This window comes from Bufo bufo, chromosome 3, assembly GCF_905171765.1.
Source record: "Bufo bufo chromosome 3, aBufBuf1.1, whole genome shotgun sequence".
NCBI lineage: Eukaryota > Metazoa > Chordata > Amphibia > Anura > Bufonidae > Bufo > Bufo bufo.
The window spans coordinates 683575085-683594721 of record NC_053391.1 but is presented as its reverse complement, the minus strand read 5'-3'; the positions used below and the strand labels follow the sequence as shown (position 1 = coordinate 683594721).

General features: G+C 46.4%; 2 protein-coding genes across 2 annotated transcripts in view; both read left to right on the top strand.

Annotated features, from left to right (window-relative positions):
• The window catches only part of LOC120996509 (diacylglycerol O-acyltransferase 2-like), a 320553-nt gene that overhangs the window by 19930 nt on the left and 280986 nt on the right, over positions 1-19637 (top strand). The window contains exon 2 of the mRNA XM_040426448.1: positions 7440-7568. Coding sequence (XP_040282382.1) covers positions 7440-7568 — 129 coding nt within the window. The remainder of the gene's footprint in view (positions 1-7439; positions 7569-19637) is intronic.
• The window catches only part of LOC120993143 (diacylglycerol O-acyltransferase 2-like), a 29483-nt gene continuing 20006 nt past the window's right edge, over positions 10161-19637 (top strand). Inside the window, exons 1-2 of the mRNA XM_040421708.1 lie at positions 10161-10581; positions 11936-12110. Coding sequence (XP_040277642.1) covers positions 10161-10581; positions 11936-12110 — 596 coding nt within the window. The remainder of the gene's footprint in view (positions 10582-11935; positions 12111-19637) is intronic.

The window sequence follows — 19637 nt, the reverse complement described above, 5'->3', positions numbered from 1 at the left end:
GGGACCAACCTCAGATCAATTTGTCCATAGCCATTTTAATCCCCCCAAAAGAAGAAAGTGGCTGGACAAACTATTGTATGGATGCTTTAAGTGTGGCCGTTGTAGCTTTTGTAAGTTTGTCACTTAGAGTAAATTACTGACACTGGACTCTACGGGCTCTACCCACCAGATACGTGACTTTATTAACTGCCGCACCGCAGGAGTAGTTTACCTCCTTACCTGCGAATGTGGTATCAGGTATGTGGGCAAGACCCGTAGGGAACTACGGGTACGTATAGGTGATCATATGGCCGACATTCGCAACAACAGAGATACCTCAGTAGCGAGACACGTTCACTCGGCCCATGATGGGCGGGAGTCAGGGGTCACATTTTTAGGCCTAGAAGCAATCAGGAAGCCACTACGAGGGAGGGATTGGGATAAAAGGATCCTCCAGAGAGAGTGCTGGTGGATATTTAAATTGAAAACCACCAACCCCCATGGCTTGAATGATCAGCTACAATTTGGCTGCTTTCTGTGACCCAGATTGCTTCCCGTTATACATCATTACCCGTGTGTATATACTGGATGGGGCGACTGATTCAGGTGGACTACGAGGCATTTTAGTTGGTCCTACATGCCCCTGTCCCCCTGTCGACTCACCTCCACTTGTGGGTTGTTTCCTATCTCCTCTCTAATCTGTCATCTTAAGCATCATTTAAGGCAATGACCAAACTGTTTGCGCAGCGATCATTGCCATTTTTCATAAAAGTCTATGTACCCTATCTAGGCTCAGGGGACTGCCTGCCATTAATGTCCCCTCCGAGGTCCCATGCTGGGGGTGATGCCTATTATCCTCCCCAGCACTAGCAGGAGTGTAGTAGTAGGAGCCGCTATGTGTTATCCACGACCCCTCCCACTTCTGCTACCTCCCTCGGGCAGCCGGCACTGCGCTCCGCCCTGATCACGCCCCCATGCGATGACTCCTATGAGTGCGCTGTGATGTTGTTGAAGCCGCGCGGCGAATGGGCTGCCCTCATGGCAGGTGCGCATGCGCAAGGAGGTATGTGTTCCGCCGCATCAGATGACATTGATCTTATCACGTGAGCGGCGGCCACGCCCATCACGCATGCGCACGGCCAGCCCTCCCCTGCCATTTAAACTTAGCAGCGCGTGGGCAAACGCCGGCACACTTTACTGCCCTGCCGCTTTCCATGGTAAAGGCCACACGCGCTCCATGTGACACAGTGAGTAGACTAACTTTATATGCCATCAGTAAGAGTCGCAGCTATGTTCTGAACCTGAATGGATCCTTTCTGTTTTCCATTTGCAGGTTTCTGGGTTGATCTGGACTACATTTGTCCATTTAAGTCTGCGCAATCTTTACTATATTCTCCCCCCCCCCCCCCCCCCATCTGTTAGAACCATCCAGCTGGTCTGGGAGTGGGGGCTCCTCCTCTACTCGAGACCCCTGTCCCCTGATGAGTTAGGGGGTCTTCTAGAAGTAGAGGTTCTACTTCCTTCAGAGCAGGATATATTCCTAAATGAAACGCGTAGGGGCTCTGAATATATCTTCATATTAGTTCTTCACCATCACCAGCTCTAGACACCCTGGTAGTTCAAGCCCCTAATAGGGCCACCTCCCCTGTCCTTACAGGGTCACCTAGGGTCATTTTTTAGGGTCAGGTCCCGGACGGAGCCACCCCTTGCGGGGATAGGACCCCGTGTTAGGAGGTTACCTTAGGGCACAATAGGCCAAGTAGGGCATTAACAGGGACAGACTTTCACTGTGGCCCTCCTGCAATAGGGTACAACCCATTGGAGGACATATTCAAGCGTGAGAATCCCCTCCCCTGGGGTATTGGACTACACGGTCCTGACGTCCACCTCCGGTAAGACCCACCCTTTTCTTTTGCCTATTGGCATGTTGTTAGACCTTTGGCACACTGCCGTGGTCTCAACACTGTGTTTTATTGGTCAGCTCCACTTCCGCCCCACCTAGAGGCGTCTATGTGGACTTGACCTTTAGGTGACCTGTTTACTCAGGTCCCCTTCTGTTGTCTGTTTAGTTTGTCTGGTAGGGGTTTCTTCTTCCCAATTCGGGGATCTTAATTGTCCTAATAAACGTTAGGTTTTAATACATTACTGCCCCTCTTTTTCACTTATTTTCTATTACCGAGCAGTTTACCCGGGGGGGTGCTCTGCTCTCGCACCTTCCCCCTTTAGGGACCACCCTTCTCATTTAACCATTTCTTCACCACTTTTGCTGTGTGTTTTGGGTCATTGTGATGCTGAAATGTCCAGGGCTGGCCTTAGGTTTTCAGGTGCCCCCCCCCCCGTTCACCTAAACATACACAAAGAGGAAAACAATCTTTGTAACAAACAGTTTTCTTTAATTACAGATAATTTAAGTGCAAGTGCAAACAAGTACAATCATACCCAGTGTCACCCATAGCCAGTCTCCTGCCCCCCTTAATCATACCCTGTCACCTTTGCCCGGTCCCCTGCCCCCCTTAATCATACCCAGTGTCACCCAGAGCCAGTCCCCTGCCCCCTTAATTAGACCCTGCCCCCTTTAAATTAAGGGTGACAGACACTGGGTATGATAAAGGGGCAGTGGACTGGCTTTAGTTGACACTGGGTATGATTAAGGGGCAGGGGACTGGCTTTAGTTGACACTGGGTATGATTAAGGGCCTTAATCATACCCTGTCACCTTTACACAGTCCCCTGCCCTTCTTAATCATACCCAGTGTCACCCTTACCCAGTCCGCTGCCCCCCTTAATCATACCCAGTGTCTGTCACCCTTATCCTTATCCAGTCCCCTGCCCCCAGGCCCCATTTAAAGAAAGATATTTGGTAAAAAAAAAGAGTACCGCACCATACCTGTTACATACAGTGACATCTCCTGTGATGTAGACTTTCCTCAGCATCTTCATTCGGAGATAGGACCGTCATGATAACTGCTTTCAGCCGCGTCTCATCTCTGTTCACAGAAAATTTGGGGGATTTCTCACTTTGCCATCATCCTCAGATAACAGACCTCCCCTCCCCCGTAGTGCCCATAACTATAATGCCCTCTGTATAATTATAATATATACTGGCCCCTTTATATTATTATTATTATTATTATTATTATTTCCTCCTCTGTATTATTATTATTATTATTATTATTATTATTAATATTATAATGGCCCCCTCTGTAGTATTATAGTAATAATTATGTCGCCCCTCCAGCATACAGTCCCATGTAAGACACATTACTTCCCTGCCTTCAGCCCCTCAAGCATACAGTCCCATGTAAGGTAGATCACTCTCCTGCCTTCAGCCCCTCCAGCATACAGTCTCATGTAAAATACATCATTCCCCGCCTTCAGCCCCTCCAACATACAGTCCTATGTAAATAATATCACACTCCCTCTCTTTGCCGTCTGCCTTCAGCCCCTCCAGCATACAGTCCCATGTAAGATACATCACACTCCTGCCTTCCAGTCCTTCTTGCACAGTCCCATGTAAAATGCATCACTCATCCTGCCTTCAGCCCCTCCAGCATACAGTCCTATGTAAAATACATCACTCCCCCTGCCTTCAGCTCCTCCAGCATACAGTCCCATGTAAGATACAACGCCCCTCCAGCATACAGCCCTATGTAAAATAATATCACCCCCTTGCCTTCAGCCTCTCCAGCATACAGTCCCATGTAAATAATATCACCCCAACTACCCTCTCTTCAAACCCCTCTAACATACAGTCTCCAGTACAAAGATGATTCCTTCTCCCTTCAGCCCCTGCAAAAAGCCCCCCAAGTAAAAATAACAGTCACTATTCTCCTCCACATACTTACCTGCAGACTTTGCTCCTGCTCTGTAGAATCTCCCGCACATCTTTAGGTCCCGCCCCCTGGATGACGAGACTCCGCCTCTTCCCCTGACATCATACCTCCTAGGATCAACTACATTCTACACACTACGCTCGCTCTACTGCCTCAGAAGAACGGAGGGGACGGGAGCCATAGGCTTCCATGATCCTCATTTTAGTGTTTGCTGCCTGGCGCCCCCTGCAATTTTGCACCCAATCTCTGCTCGGGTCGGGCCGGCCGGCTGCTGTAGCCTGTAGAGACCGACTGCGAGCTGTCGGCCGCCGGGCGCCCCTGTTGCCATGGCGCCCTGTGCGGCCGCACAGCTCGCACACCCCAAAGGCCGGACCTGGAAATGTCCACTGGTGCCCAAGGCCAAGTTTCTCTGCAGACTGCCTGATGTTGTTGTTGAGAATCCTCATGTATTTCTTTTTTCCTGGTGCCGTTTACGGTGATTAGGTTCCCTGGTCCATTGGCTGAAAAACACCCCCAAAGCATTAGGTTCCCACCACCATGTTTGACAGTGGGGATGGTGTTCTTTGGGTTGAAGGCTTCTCCTTTTTTATGCCAAATGAAGGAAGCATCATTGTGACCAAACAATTCAATTTTTGTTTCATCTGACCATAGCACTGAAGACCAGAAGTCTTCTTTGTCCAGATGAGCGCTTGCAAAGGCCAAGCAAGCTTTTGTGTTCCTTATCTGGAGAAGTGGCGTCCTCCTTGGTCTGCATCCATGGAACCCAGCAGTGTGCAGTGTCCGTTGGATTGTCTGCCTTGACACATTGCCACCAGCAGAGCCCAGATTCACTAGGATGGCCTTGGTGGTGATCCTTAGATTCTTTTTCACCTCTCTAACTATCCTCCTGGCCAGCATAGGTGTCACTTTTGGCTTCCCACTACGTCCTCTGAGATTTTCCACAGCCACTGAAACTTGAAAACATTTAGAAATGGCCTTGTAGCCCTTTCCTGACTTGTGAGCCGCCACAATGCGCAGCCGCAGGTCCTCACTGATCTCCTTTGTCTTAGCCATGACTGTCCACAAACCAACTGCAGAGAGCTGATGTTTTTCACCTGATGAGTTGATTAAAACAGCTGTTACCAATTAATCAGGGTAATTAGGATGCTTTAGAACAGCTTGGACTATTTGGAATGGTAATGAACTTTTGATTTTCCCACAGACTGAGTTTGTGAAGGGTATGAATAATTTTGGACTGGACACTTTTTGCTCAAATGTAAATAAAAGCTGAAAATTTTTATTTTTCCAGAATAATGCCTCTTGTACATCGTTTTATTAACTTTTGGGAGACGCCTATGTCATTGCCCGTCAAAAAATGACTTGCTGGTTGAATAAAAGTAACTAAGTCAAAATTTGCCTGGGGTATAAATAATTATGGACAGCACTGTATATATAAAATCTGCCTGCCTACAGCCACCACTAGAGGGAGCTTACTACAAATTCTGCCTGCCTACAGCCTCCACTAGAGGGAGCTTACTATACATTCTGCCTGCCTACAGCCTCCACTAGAGGGAGCTTACTATATATTCTGCCTGCCTACAGCCTCCACTAGAGGGAGCTTACTACAAATTCTCCCTGCCTCCAGCCACCACTAGAGGGAGCTTACTACAAATTATGCCTGCCTTCAGCCTCCACTAGAGGGAGCTAAGTAAAGAAACCCTGATAGGGAGAAGGGGAGCAGCGGTGCTAGATCTAATCAGCAAGTAATGCTTATTATAGGGCATTTACCCGCCCAGGAAAGGGAATACTTGCTCAATTGATAGGACTCCATTCGCGGGGACCACGACCTATCCCAAGAATAGAGTTCCTATGTCCATTGTTTGAATGGAGTAATGGTCGAGCATGCTCCCTGCTGCTCCATTTATTCTCTGTTGGATCAGGTCGTCCCATAGAGAATGAATGGAGTGACAGTGCACATGCCATGTGGACAAGGGAACAGGACCCCTATTCTCAAGGCTAGTAAGGGTCCCACAGATCTAACAGTGATACTCTTTACTGCTGATAGGGGTTAACTTTCTAACCGGAATACCCCTTTAAGCTTTCTATGCGTTCTACTGCCCGAATGGCTGCCTAAACACATCTCTCTTTATCAGTTAATTAGAAAACACAAAAACACTGGGGCACATTTACTAAGGGACTGAGTTTGTGAAGGGTATGAATAATTTTGGACTGGACACTTTTTGCTCAAATGTAAATAAAAGCTGAGAAATGTTTTTTTCAACAATAATGCCTCTTGTACATAGTCTTATTAACTTTTGGGAGACACCTATGTCATTGCCCGTCAAAAAATTACTTGCTGGTTGAATAAAAGTAACTAAGTCAAGATTTGCCAGGCGTATGAATAATTATGGGCAGCACTGTAGTAAGCTCCCTCTAGTGGAGGCTGTAGGCAGGCAGAATTTATAGTAAGCTCCCTCTAGTGGAGGCTGTAGGCAGGCAGAATTTATAGTAAGCTCCCTCTAGTGGAGGCTGTAGGCAGGCAGAATGTATAGTAAGCTCCCTCTAGTGGAGGCTGTAGGCAGGCAGAATTTATAGTAAGCTCCCTCTAGTGGAGGCTGTAGGCAGGGAGAATTTATAGTAAGCTCCCTCTAGTGGAGGCTGTAGGCAGGGAGAATTTATAGTAAGCTCCCTCTAGTGGAAGGCAGAATTTATAGTAAGCTCCCTCTAGTGGAGGCTGTAGGCAGGGAGAATTTATAGTAAGCTCCCTCTAGTGGTGGCTGTAGGCAGGCAGAATTTGTAGTTAGCTCCCTCTAGTGGTGGCTGTAAGCATTTTGGACCTAATAATAACACTGTTTGAAGCAGATGAGGGAGGGTTGTGGAGACACAGTCCAGAGCTCTAGTTAAAAGGGTTTTCTTTACTGATGACATATTCTCTCGAGAGGTTGATCAGTATCTGATCGGTGGGGGTCCAACACCTGGGACCCCCACGATCAGCTTTTCGAGAAGGTACCAGTGCTCCTGTCAGCGCTGCTGCCTTCTCACAGCTCACCAAGCACAGCGCCGTATATTGTATAGTGGCCGTTCTTGGTATTGCCCCTCAGCCACATTCACTTTAATGGGGCTGAGCTGCTCCTAGGCCGCATTATACATGAACGTGTTGTCACTCGGCCTCGGACGAGCAGAGAGAAGGATGCGATGCTCACAGGAGCACTGCTGCCTTCTCGAACAGCTGATCAGGGGGTCCGAGGTGTCAGAAGTAAAAAAAAATCTGGGAAAAGTCCTTTAAATGAGCCATGTGCCCAGTTAACTATTTCTGGCACTGCTGGCCTCCGCAGAGAGATGGGCAAAACATAGTAGGCATAGGTAATATTGGGCCTGTACCCCAAATCCTTTCCTTTCCACCTTGCATAGAGAGGACAGCGCTGCATTATAAGAAACTGGAAAATCTGCACACTGCAGAACGTCCCAGAAGAAGTTGTGGATGCAGCTCTGGGTGTGACTGGAGTATAAATTAAAATCATAAGAATTGGAGCTGTAACAGGCAGTAGCATTGAAATCATGGAGGGGTGACTGAACGATTTTTAGTCACAGCTTGGGGTGAGGGGGGGGGACACTTGTACAGAGTAATGAGGGTCTTGTGTCTCTACAGGGACTGGATCCAGCCTCCGCTCCACCGTGCAGGATCCGCCCTCCGTCCCCCGGCCATCCAGGTCTCGAGTGGAAAGACAACTTCAAATCATCTTCTTGTTACATTGGGTCATCACCGTCTCTATAGGAGGTAAGATGTTACATGTTGTAACGTGCGTCACAGGTGACTCGATTTATGGCAGATGCTGCAAAGGGGAAGCGTGTGACAAAAATCTCCAGAATAGTCTGAGCACTGCCCCCGTATAACGTTATTTCTGTATAACAGGGGTGGCCTGCATCGCGATCCTCCTCTACCTCTTCTGCACAGACTGGTGGCTCATCGCTGCGTTATATCTGGCCTGGCTCGTGTTTGACTGGAAAACCCCCAGTAAAGGTGAGATTTATGTCTCGTTCCCAACAGCAGCAAAATGGTGCATAAAGATATTCACTGTCTGTACTTCTGAGAGATCTGTCTTCATAAAATAGATAATTGACTGCTGGCAGCCACCACTAGGGGGAGATCAATGCACATGGATTTATATAGCTACCATTGAACTCAATGGGAGCTTTATTAATCTGCAAGCAGTGAACTCCCCCTAGTGGTAGTCACTGTGACAGTATCACACAAGATGGGGAAGACTTTAATGGTGGTGTTCCATCTCGCCATTACTAAAGCAAGAAAGGACTGTGCCGAGCACATTTTAAATTTCAAGGCTTCCTTTCGCCAAGGGTCCAATCGTAGAACTGAATGCAGCCTCACTGATGGGTACAACTACAGATCCTGTTTTATACTCCAGAGCTTCACTCACTGTTCTGCTTGTGGAGTCACTGTGTACATACATTACATTGCTTATCCTGTACTGACCCTGAGTTACATCCTGTATTATACTCCAGAGCTGCACTCACTATTCTGCTGGTGCAGTCACTGTGTACATACATTACATTACTTATCCTGTACTGATCCTGGGTTACATCCTGTATTATACCCCAGAGCTGCACTCACTATTCTGCTGGTGCAGTCACTGTGCACATACATTACTTATCCTGTACTGATCCTGAGTTACATCCTGTATTATACTCCAGAGCTGCACTCACTATTCTGCTGGTGCAGTCACTGTGTACATACATTACATTACTTATCCTGTACTGATCCTGGGTTACATCCTGTATTATACCCCAGAGCTGCACTCACTATTCTGCTGGTGGAGGCACTGTGTACATACATTACTTATCCTGTACTGATCCTGAGTTACATCCTGTATTATACTCCAGAGCTGCACTCACTATTCTGCTGGTGCAGTCACTGTGCACATACATTACATTACTTATCCTGTACTGATCCTCAGTTACATCCTGTATTATACTCCAGAGCTGCACTCACTATTCTGCTGGTGGAGGCACTGTGTACATACATTACTTATCCTGTACTCATCCTATATTCCGCAGCGCTTTACAGACATTAGCATCACTCTGTCCCCAATGGGGGTCACAGTCTAAGTTTCCTATCAGTATGTCTTTGCAGTGTGGGAGGAAAATGCCAACACGGTGAGAACATACAATCTCCATGCAGATGTTGTTCTTGGTCTGATTCGAACCCAGGACCCCAGAGCTGCAAGGCAACATGCTGCCCAATATACTGTATACTACTCCAGAGCTGCATTCACTATTCTGCAAGCCTCATTTCTTGTCTTCCAGCATTCCATATTTTCTAATATTCTGTGTTTTAACCGATTACCAGTTTTGACATCTCTGCTTGCCATCAGTGAATGAAAGCTTTCATGGCCTCCACTGAGAGGCTGAAAATCATGTCGAACTGCCACAGGGGTTCTTTTGTATCGTTGCCGTGTTGCAGTTGAACATAATTTAGTTCTCAGTGGACACGATGTATGTTTCCATTCACTGGCAACAAGTAGGGATCTTGAATGTGTTGAAGACTTGCATTCCCCTATGTTTTTTTTTGCGCCATACACTCTTTAGGTTTATCCTGAAGCCGGTGTCCATCTTATTTCAGGTGGCAGACGATCCACGTGGTTTAGGAACTGGACTGCGTGGCGGTACTTTTATAAATATGCTAATGAGCCTCTAGGTGCTATGTGGGCGTCATTAGCACCTAGAGGCTCCGTCTACCTTCATACACAGCCGCCGCCCAGCCCGTCCCTCCAGCCCGCCCATGTCCTCCTCCGTGTAACGCAGCGGCCGAATTCTCGCGCATGCGCCGTGCGCGGCTGTATTCGGCGCATTTGAGATGTGAGCTCGGAGCGGTCAGACATTCAATGCGCATGCGCCGAATACATCCGTGCATGCGCATTGAATGTCTGACCGCTCCGAGCTCAGACATCTCAAATGCGCCGAATACAGCCGCGCACGGCGCATGCGCGAGAATTCGGCCGCTGCGTTACACGGATGAGGACATGGGCGGGCTGGAGGGACGCGCTGGGCGGCGGCTGTGTATGAAGGTAGACGGAGCCTCTAGGTGCTAATGACGCCCACATAGCACCTAGAGGCTCATTAGCATATTTATAAAAGTTAGTTTTTTAGCAAAACCGCTGCCCCACAAGTGATTATAGTAAGATGGTTGGCCAGAGCAGACACTAGCGGATCGCTAGTGTCTGACAGCTAATTATGTCATACCAAGTGATAGAAACCCTTTAAGCCGTCCTAAAGCTACTAGTTGTCCAGATGTAGCAGAGCTGAAATGGGCTGAGGTGGGTCATGGAAGGGTTATCCCATTGTCTTTGTCAATATGACTCCTCAGGTGACTGGGAAGAAATGTCCAGATGGAGTAGTCATGTTACCCGAGACTATTCCACCACTGCCCTTTGTCATGGCGCTGAATCTTGAGGTTGGTCCTGGTGGCTTCATGTGCCCTTACTGTCGGTCAGTAGGCATTGGGCCTGAGGTGCCGAGATCCTGCAGACTTGTCGATCTGAAAACTAAGCTTCTTAAATGTGTCTTCCAGCTGGTCAAAACCCACAACCTGCTTCCCAGTCACAACTACATCTTCGGCTACCACCCCCACGGTATCCTGGCTATCGGTGCCTTTTGCAACTTCGGTACCGAAGCCACCGGTGTCTCAAAGAAGTTCCCTGGTATTAAGCCATACCTGGTCGCATTGGCTGGGTACTTCAGAATGCCGGTTGTAAGAGAATACTTTATTTCTGCAGGTAAGTCCTTGGTTGAAGACCAATATCTTTAGGTGGGAATTATATTTTGTGTGTGTCTACCATTGGAAACAATGGATGATGTAGGGTATCTGGTGCCCCTCCATGGTCTGGAAGGTATTGGCAACTAGATATAACATTGGTTCATTCATTAGATGCCTGTGTGGTTTAAATCCAGGAATTCTGGATTAATTTGAGGAATTCTGAGATGATAGATGAAGGTCTCCACTAAGGTGACCCCTCTCCATCTTCCAGTGAGGAGGAGATTTGCTTCTCTTCCTGAGGGACCCGACGCATTCAATCGTTTCATGACTATCCCATTGGTTTCAGTGTGCATGGTGTAATACCTCCTTTCCACTAATCAGTAGAAGAGGGCCTGAGATTTATAGAATGAGTGGAGTGGTTCAGTTGAAATACCTGTGGAATGGGACTTGCGCTTCCTTTCTAGTGACTGGTGCGGGGTGGTCCCAGTAGTCGACCCCTACTTTTCAGCTCTATTACCTTAGCTTGTGGATAGGTGATTAATGTTGGTTGAGCGGTCTAGTATTGATTGCAAAAACATGGCTGCTTTTTACTAGAAATGGCTTCACACTTGTCCACAGGCAGTGTGAGGTACTGCACTTTGATGGAACTAAACTGCAGTACCAGACATAACCTATGGACAGGTGTGGCGCTGCTTCTGGAAAAGAGCATCCATGTTTTTGTAATGCTTGTCGTCCTTCTCTTTCGTCAAGCTTTGTTTGATGGTTTCCTTGTTATCCATCTCTGGGAAAGCTGCGTGAAACCAATACAGGTCAAGTATTGCTACCTAGCTTTATTGGGGTCCTAAGAGGCATGTGATAAGTCAGGCAAAACCAGGCAACCCCTTTATATGGCACTGCTCCTCAACATGGTTCCTGGGAACTGGATCCTTGTTTTGTAAGACTGGCACAACTTTTGTCGGTGGCCGTGTCTGGTATTGCAGCTCAACACTATCTACCCGAGTACTGCAATACCAGACACCACCTAAGGACAAGTGTGGCGCTGTTTCTGGAAAAATCTAAGAAAACCATTCTTTCTTAACCTCGATAACCTCTCTTTGCATTTTAACAATGAGATTTGGAGCTTCAGTGGGGAGTGGAGTCAACTTTTTTGCACCTTCTTGAATAGAGTCCCTTCCAGGGGACCTCAGAGCTTCCTGTGTCCTCTGGTTGCCCACTGGTCTGATCATGAAAAAAATGCGTTTAACGCATTAGCCGTTGGTATAATGGTACAGCGCGTCCGGTTGGCGTTATTTATTTCGCAGCACCACGTGCCCCTGTGCATCCCTTAATATACCGTTTGCACCTAATGGATAAATATTGCTTTATTTTTACAGGACTCTGCCCTGTGAGCCGTCAGTCCATTGACTACATCCTCTCCAAAAATGGAACCGGAAACGCCGTGGTGATAGTGATCGGAGGCACCGCAGAGTGCCTGGACTGCCAATCGGGGAAAAACTCTGTGACTCTAAAGCAGAGGAAAGGATTTGTGAAGATTGCACTACAGCATGGGTAAGAGAAGGAATAAGTGCAATTGCACTTGCCGGTAATTGGTTTTCCTGGAAGTCTCCACGATGCCACCCTTGAGATTGCCTCTGTCAGGGACAGGAAACACTAGTGATTTACTAAGAACCAACACCGTATGTTCTAGTCGTACACTGTATATACTCCAAATAACCAAGAATTATATATTTTTAAATTCTAAACATAATTTATTTTTTTGTGGGATAAGAAAATGGTGGGTGCCATCATGGAGACTTCCAGGAAAACCAATTACCTGTAAGTGCAATTGTACTTTTCCCTAGTAGTCTCCATGACGCACCCTGGAGATATACCAAAGAATACGAATATCTAAGTGGGACAACTGCATGTAAGACTTGCATCCAAAGGCTACTTCTTTTTTACTCATTACATCTACCGACCTAAATTTGGCTGAACTTCTCCTGCATCTGTCCGGTACAGGGACAGGAAAACACGGAGGAGGAGCGGGGGGAAAATGTAACCTCTCCGAGTGTTTCCTGTCCCTGGCAGAGGTAGAGCTAATCTCAAGGGAGCCGCCATGTAGACTACTGTGGAAATAGTAGTTGTATTCTTGTACATAGGAGGCAGTATTATAATAGTTATATTCTTGTACATAGGAGCAGTATTATAGTAGTTATATTCTTGTACATAGGAGCAGTATTATAGTAGTTATATTCTTGTACATAGGAGGCAGTATTATAGTAGTTATATTCTTGTACATAGGAGGTAGTATTATAGCAGTTATATTCTTGTACATAGGAGGCAGTATTATAGTAGTTATATCCTTGTACATAGGAGGCAGTATTATAGTAGTTATATTCTTGTACATAATGGGCAGTATTATAGTAGTTATATTCTTGTACACAGGAGGCAATTTTTATTGTAAAAAACAAATACAATTAACCCCTTAAGGACTCAGCCCTATTTCACCTTAAGGACTTGACCATTTTTTGCAAATCTGACCAGTGTCACTTTAAGTGCTGATAACTTTAAAACTCTTTGACTTATCCAGGCCATTCTGAGACTGTTTTTTCGTCACATATTGTACTTCATGACACTGGTAAAATGAAGTAAAAAAAATATCATTTTTAGTAATAAAAAAATATCAAATTTACCAAAAATGAAGTAAAAAATTGCAAATTTCCAAGTTTCAATTTTCCCCTCCCCACGACAGCACCTTAGAGAGATGCCTCCGCCCCAGGACAGGAAACCTGCAGCATAAAAAGGTGGAGCCGCTCTCCCACCTCAGTGAGGTTTCCTGTCCTGGTACGGGAGCCTGCAGTTGTCGTCCTAACCTGGAAGTCCTGGTAGATGCTGGAGGGTTAGCGGCGGCGTGTTGTACCTGCCGATCATTCCTCACCCACAGGCGTCGGGGGGCAGGATGCCGGGGACGGAGATTCCGGGAGGCAGAAGGTGCCGGTCCCTCAGGCGAGAAAGACCGCACCAACGGATTGAGTGTAACCAGAAGGCCCCAAGTTACTGCAGATCAGCCAGGACGCCACCGGAAGTGACGTCCCGGCAGGAAGTGCCATGCGTTCCACGGCCGAGCGCTTCCGGCTTCCGGCAGTTCGGCAGCCCTGCAGTTTTAAAAACAAGCTATTCAGGTATGAGTGTGCTGGGGTTATTTGGACACCGGTGTCTGAATTCAGAGTGCCTGAAAGTGGAACAGATTCTGTTCCAGTGCTATCTGTGGAGTGGTGGGTCTGCAGGAAGCTGTGTATCTCTCAGGTGAGAGCAATACTTGGTGGCAGAAGGTAACTTGACAATGTTTCATCAGTGCAGGTTTTTCCTTCATTATGGATGAAGAGAGAAGGTCTGAAAGTGCGGATATTGAGATCCTGCCGTCGGTATTGTGAGTCCTAATCTCGGTCCTTAAAGGGTATAGGCTGTTCCTTAGATTTGGGTATCTTCCTTTTTTCTTAGACTGTGCCTAAGAAGGTGGTGGCCAAGAAAAAGAACAAGGAATGCCCTATCTGCAAATGTTCGCTGTCTTCTTCTTACACTAAGAAGCTCTGTCAACAGTGCATTGAGAAGACGGTGGCTGAGGAGACCCCGAGTCTTCTGAAAGATCTAAGATCTATTATGTCAGAAGTTAAAAATACCCTGAAAGCCGGTAGAGGAAGAGAGCGGTGAGGCAGGAGTCGGACGTAGAATCGGAGGATAGTGATTCTCTCTCCGGGAATGAGGACTCTAATGATTCCTCCTCTTCTGAAGATAACACTAAAGAAGGGAAGTTCCTATTTCCAGCAGAGGATAAGGACAAATTGTTAAAAGTTATCCGATCTACCCTGGAGTTGGAGGATTCCAAAGAGGATAGATCTGTAGAGGATGTCGTGTTTGAGGGGTTTAGGGAAAGGAAGCGCAGATGTTTCCCTGTCCATTGATCTATTTCGGCGGTGATAGAGAGAGTGGAGAAAACCAGATAAAAAACCATTAATTTCTAAAACATTTAAACGGAAGTACCTCTTTGAGGAAGAGGCTTCTACATCTTGGGACAAGGCCCCGAAACTGGATGTAGCCATTTCTAAGATTTCTAAAAGATCCTCACTGCCCTTTGAGGATATGGGATTTTTAAGGGATCCCTTAGATAAAAGAATAGACTCTTCCCTTAAGAACTCGTGGGAATCTGCTGCGGCTGCTTTTAGGCCTAGTACAGTTGCCACCGTTGTTGCAAGGTCTATGTCACTGTGGTTAGATAGGCTAGAAGGGCAGATTAGGGATAAATGCCCTAGAGAGCAGTTACTAGCATCTTTACCCACTTTCCAAAAAGCCGCGGATACCGCGGTGGACTCAGTAAGGCTGGAAGCAAGAGCCACATCCCTTTCCAATTCTGCGCGACGTGCTTTGTGGCTTAAAAATTGGAAAGGGGGTGATATGCCGTCCAAGCTGAGATTATGTAGCATCCCCTGTGATGGCCAGTTTCTTTTCGGGTCGGAACTTGACTCCTTACTCGAAAAAGCGGCGGATAGAAAGAAAAAATTTCCCCAGGAATCTTTTACTCAGTTCAGGCAGTATAGACGGCCCTTTCGAAACCCGTCAAGATTTCAAAGTAAGAAGCAGACGGGGGACATAGAGCAGGAAGCAAGGCCTAGATCAGGAAATAAGGGCTTTTTGTTTAGATCAGCCGCAGCTCGTGCGGGAAAACAAGGAAAGCAATGACGCCATGATCCCGGTAGGAGGAAGATTAAAATTCTTCCTTCCTGCTTGGGAAAAGATGGCAGGAAAATGGTTGATAGGTCTTCTGCGGGAGGGTTTAAGGTTGGAATTCCTGAGATCCCCCGCAGAAAGGTTTGTGATTTCAAGACTTTCTCTCATTATGCTGCAAGAAATAAAAAAATTGATAAGCAAAAAGGTGTTAATTCCTTTCCCAGAGTCAGAGCTAGGAAGAGGTTTCTATTCCACCCTGTTTCTAGTGAAGAAACCAGATGGGTCCTACCGGACTATAATAAATCTCAGATACCTGAACAAGTTCCTGAAAGCCAGAAAATTCAAGATGGAAACTATCAGGTCAGCGATATCTTTTATCTCCAGGCTGTCACATGGCGGTTCTGGATTTAAAAGATGCTTACCATCATATTCCGATTCACCCAGATCACCAGAGATTTCTCCGGGTAGCTGTAAGAACCGAGGCGGGTCTTCTTCACTATCAGTTCCAGGCACTTCCCTTTGGCCTTTCCATGGCGCCTCGGATCTTTACCAAGGTAGTGGCGGAGATGGCCTCCTTCATCAGAAGGGAGAACATCACGTTTTTGCCTTACCGGGACGACTTTCTGGTGGTGGCCCAATTTCAAGTGGAGTGTGTCAGGGCTCTGAATCGGGTGATGGAGGTACTTCAGTCCCTGGGGTGGCTGTTAAATGTTCAGAAGTCCAGGTTGGAGCCGTCAACAAACCAGATTTTTTTGGGTCTGGTTTTAAATTCCAGGCTGGAAAAAACTTTCCTCACAAAGGAGAAGGTAGCTGGGGTTCAAAGAAGAGTTCACAGGGTTCAGTCAGGAGAGGCCCTATCCGTAAGGAAAGCTATGTCCCTGTTAGGAGTTCTAACATCCTGCATGCCGGCGGTCCAGTGGGCGCAGCGACACTCTCGACAGTTGCAGGGAGAGATCTTGGCTTTCATCCCTAAATTGGTGGAAGGAAGTAGAGAATCTGACTCAGGGACTTCCCTGGTCATTTCCAGAACCAGTAGTTTTGACTACGGACGCCAGCCCCTGGGGATGGGGGGCTCACGTGGAAGATCAGAATTTTCAGGGAGAGTGGTCCCAGGGTCAGAGACTGTTCTCGTCAAATCGAAAGGAACTGAGGGCGGTTTTGCTGGCCTTGAGAGCAGTTCTTCCTTTGATCCAGAACAGACATGTGAGAGTGATGTCCGACAATCGGACGGTGGTCTCATATCTCAGTCATCAGGGAGGAACCAGGTCAGACTCCTTACAAAAAGAGACGAATTGGATTTTCGAAGAGATAGAGGGGAGAGTGCTTCATCTCTCGGCCATTCATATCAGAGGGGTCGAGAATTATCGAGCGGACTTCATGAGTCGCCACAGGTTACGTCAGGGGGAGTGGTCTCTGAATCAGGAGATTTTTTCCCAGATAGTAGATTTATGGGGTCTGCCTTCAGTAGACATGTTCGCCACAAGGGAGAACAGAAAGGTACGGAAATTCTTCTCCCTCAGTCCAGAGGAGTGCCCATCTGGGGTGGATGCCTTCCTCCAGAGATGGGACTTTCCTCTAGGTTATGCCTTTCCCCCGCTACAATTGATTCCTCTAGTGATAAGGAAGATAAGATACGAAGGGGCAAGAGTAATTCTGATAGCTCCCTTCTGGCCCAAGAGGGTGTGGTTTTCCCTGTTGAGAGCCATGTCGATTTCGGATCCATGGATCCTGCCAGGAATTCCAGACCTATTGTCACAGGGCCCAGTGTTCCACCCGGAAGTAGAGTCTCTACATCTTTCGGCGTGGAATTTGAGAGGTCATTTCTAGCTAGTCAGGGATTTTCTAACGAGGTAATTTCCACTCTAATGAAAAGTAGGAAGGAGGTGACGAATATTATCTATGCGCGGGTCTGGAGAAAGTTCCTGCCCTTTATAGGCGCAGTAAGGGTTTCCTGGCCGTTAGAATTTTCAGTGGTTCAGGTGTTGGATTTTTTACAAAAGAGATTGTCGCTCGGGTTGGCAAAAAGTACACTAAAAGTGCAGGTGTCAGCTTTGTCGGTCTTGGGGAGGAGTTTAGCCATGGACCCTTGGGTCGTTAGGTTTTTTAAGGCAGTAGATAGGATTACCCCAGTAGCAGGTCCTAGATTTCCTCCCTGGGACCTTAACCTAGTGTTAAATGCCCTTACCAGACATCCTTTTGAACCTCTAGTCTCTTGCTCGGTTAAAGTTCTTTCCCTTAAGCTAGTTTTGCTAGTGGCCTTAACGTCAGCCAGGAGGGTTGGGGAGATTCAGGCCCTCTCCATTAATCCCCCTTTTATGTCCATTAGAGAAGACAGGGTAGTTCTCAGACCAGATCCTGGTTTTATGCCGAAGGTCCCTTCTAGGACAAATAGGGCTCAGGAGGTAGTTCTTCCAGCTTTCTTTTCAGAACCAAAAGATGACAGAGAGAAGGAGCTGCATTCCCTTGATGTTAGGAGGTGTTCTTTTCAGTACCTGAATGTGACTAAAGACTGGAGAAAATCTTCCGCCTTATTTGTCCTGTTCAGTGGGGCTAGAAAAGGTAATACAGCCTCTAAGGCATCTATTGCCCGCTGGATCAGAGAAGCTATATCCTTGGCGTATTCAGTATCCGGGGCGTCTCCCCCTGTTTCTGTGAGGGCTCACTCCACAAGGGCGGTGTCCACTTCTTGGGCTTAGAGGGCCAGCGTATCTATTGAACAGATCTGTCGGGCTGCCACCTGGTCTTCTCCGTCCACCTTCTATAAACACTATAGGCTTCAGCTTGACTCTATTTCTGACCTTCTCTTTGGTACAAAAGTCTTGAGCACTATCTCCCACCCTGAGGATGATCTCTGAAATCTCTCTCTAAGGTGCTGTCGTGGGGGAGGGGAAAAATGATGATTACACTTACCGGTAATCAGATTTTCCTGACCCCACGACAGCACCTCTTTATTCACTCCCTGTTGGTGTAGGGCTGTGTGTTCACGGGTGTTGCAAAAAAAAAAAAAAAATGTAATAATTAAACTAATGTAAAGGGGAGTCCCTCTCATGCTCTGGAAACTCACTGAGGTGGGAGAGTGGCTCCACCTTTTTATGCTGCAGGTTTCCTGTCCTGGGGCGGAGCCATCTCTCTAAGGTGCTGTCGTGGGGTCAGGAAAATCTGATTACTGGTAAGTGTAATCATCATTTTCTCTACTTCTATAATATATAGTGATACCTCCAAAAATAGTTATTACTTTACATTCCCCATATGTCTACTTCATTTTTGGATCATTTTAGGAATGATATTTAATTTTTTGGGGATGTTACAAGGCTTAGAAGTTTAGAAGCAAATCTTGAAATTTTTCAGAAATTTTCAAAAACCCAATTTTTAGGGACCAGTTCAGATCTGAAGTCACTTTGTGGGGATTACATAATAGAAACCACCCAAAAATGACCCCATTCTATAAACTACACCCCTCAAGGTATTCAAAACTGATTTTACAAACTTTGTTAACCCTTTAGGTGTTCCACAAGAATTAATGGAAAATAGAGATACAATTTCAAAATTTCACATTTTTGGCAGATTTTCCATTTTAATATTTTTTTTCCAGTTACAAAGCAAGGGTTAGCAGCCAAACCAAACTCAATATTTATGACCCTGATTCTGTAGTTTACAGAAACACCCCATATGTGGTCGTAAACCGCTGTACGGGCACACGGCAGGGCGCAGAAGGAAAGGAATGCCATACGATTTTTGGAAGGCAGATTTTGCTGGACTGTTTTTTTTTTTTTACACCATGTCCCATTTGAAGCCCCCCTGATGCACCCCTAGAGTAGAAACTCCAAAAAAGTGACCCCATTTTAGAAACTACAGGATAGGGTGGCAGTATTGTTGGTACTAGTTTAGGGTACATATGATTTTTGGTTGCTCTATATTACACTTTTTGTGAGGCAAGGTAACAAGAAATAGCCGTTTTGGCACCGTTTAAATTTTTTGTTATTTACAACATTCATCTGACAGGTTAGATCATGTGATATTTTTATAGACCAGGTTGTCACGGACGCTGCGATATCTAATATGTATACTTTATTTATGTAAGTTTTACACATTGATTTCATTTTTGAAGCCAAAAAAATCATGTTTTAGTGTTTCCATAGTCTTAGATCCATAATTTTTTCAGTTTTTGGGCGATTACCTTGGGTAGGGTATGATTTTTGCGAGATGAAATGACTGTTTTATTGGCACTATTTTGGGGTGTGTGTGACTTTTTGATCGCTTGCTATTACACCTTTTGTGATGTAAGGTGACAAAAAATGGTTTATTTAGCACAGTTTTTATTTTTTACGGTGTTCATCTCAGGGGTTAGGTCATGTAATATTTTTATAGAGC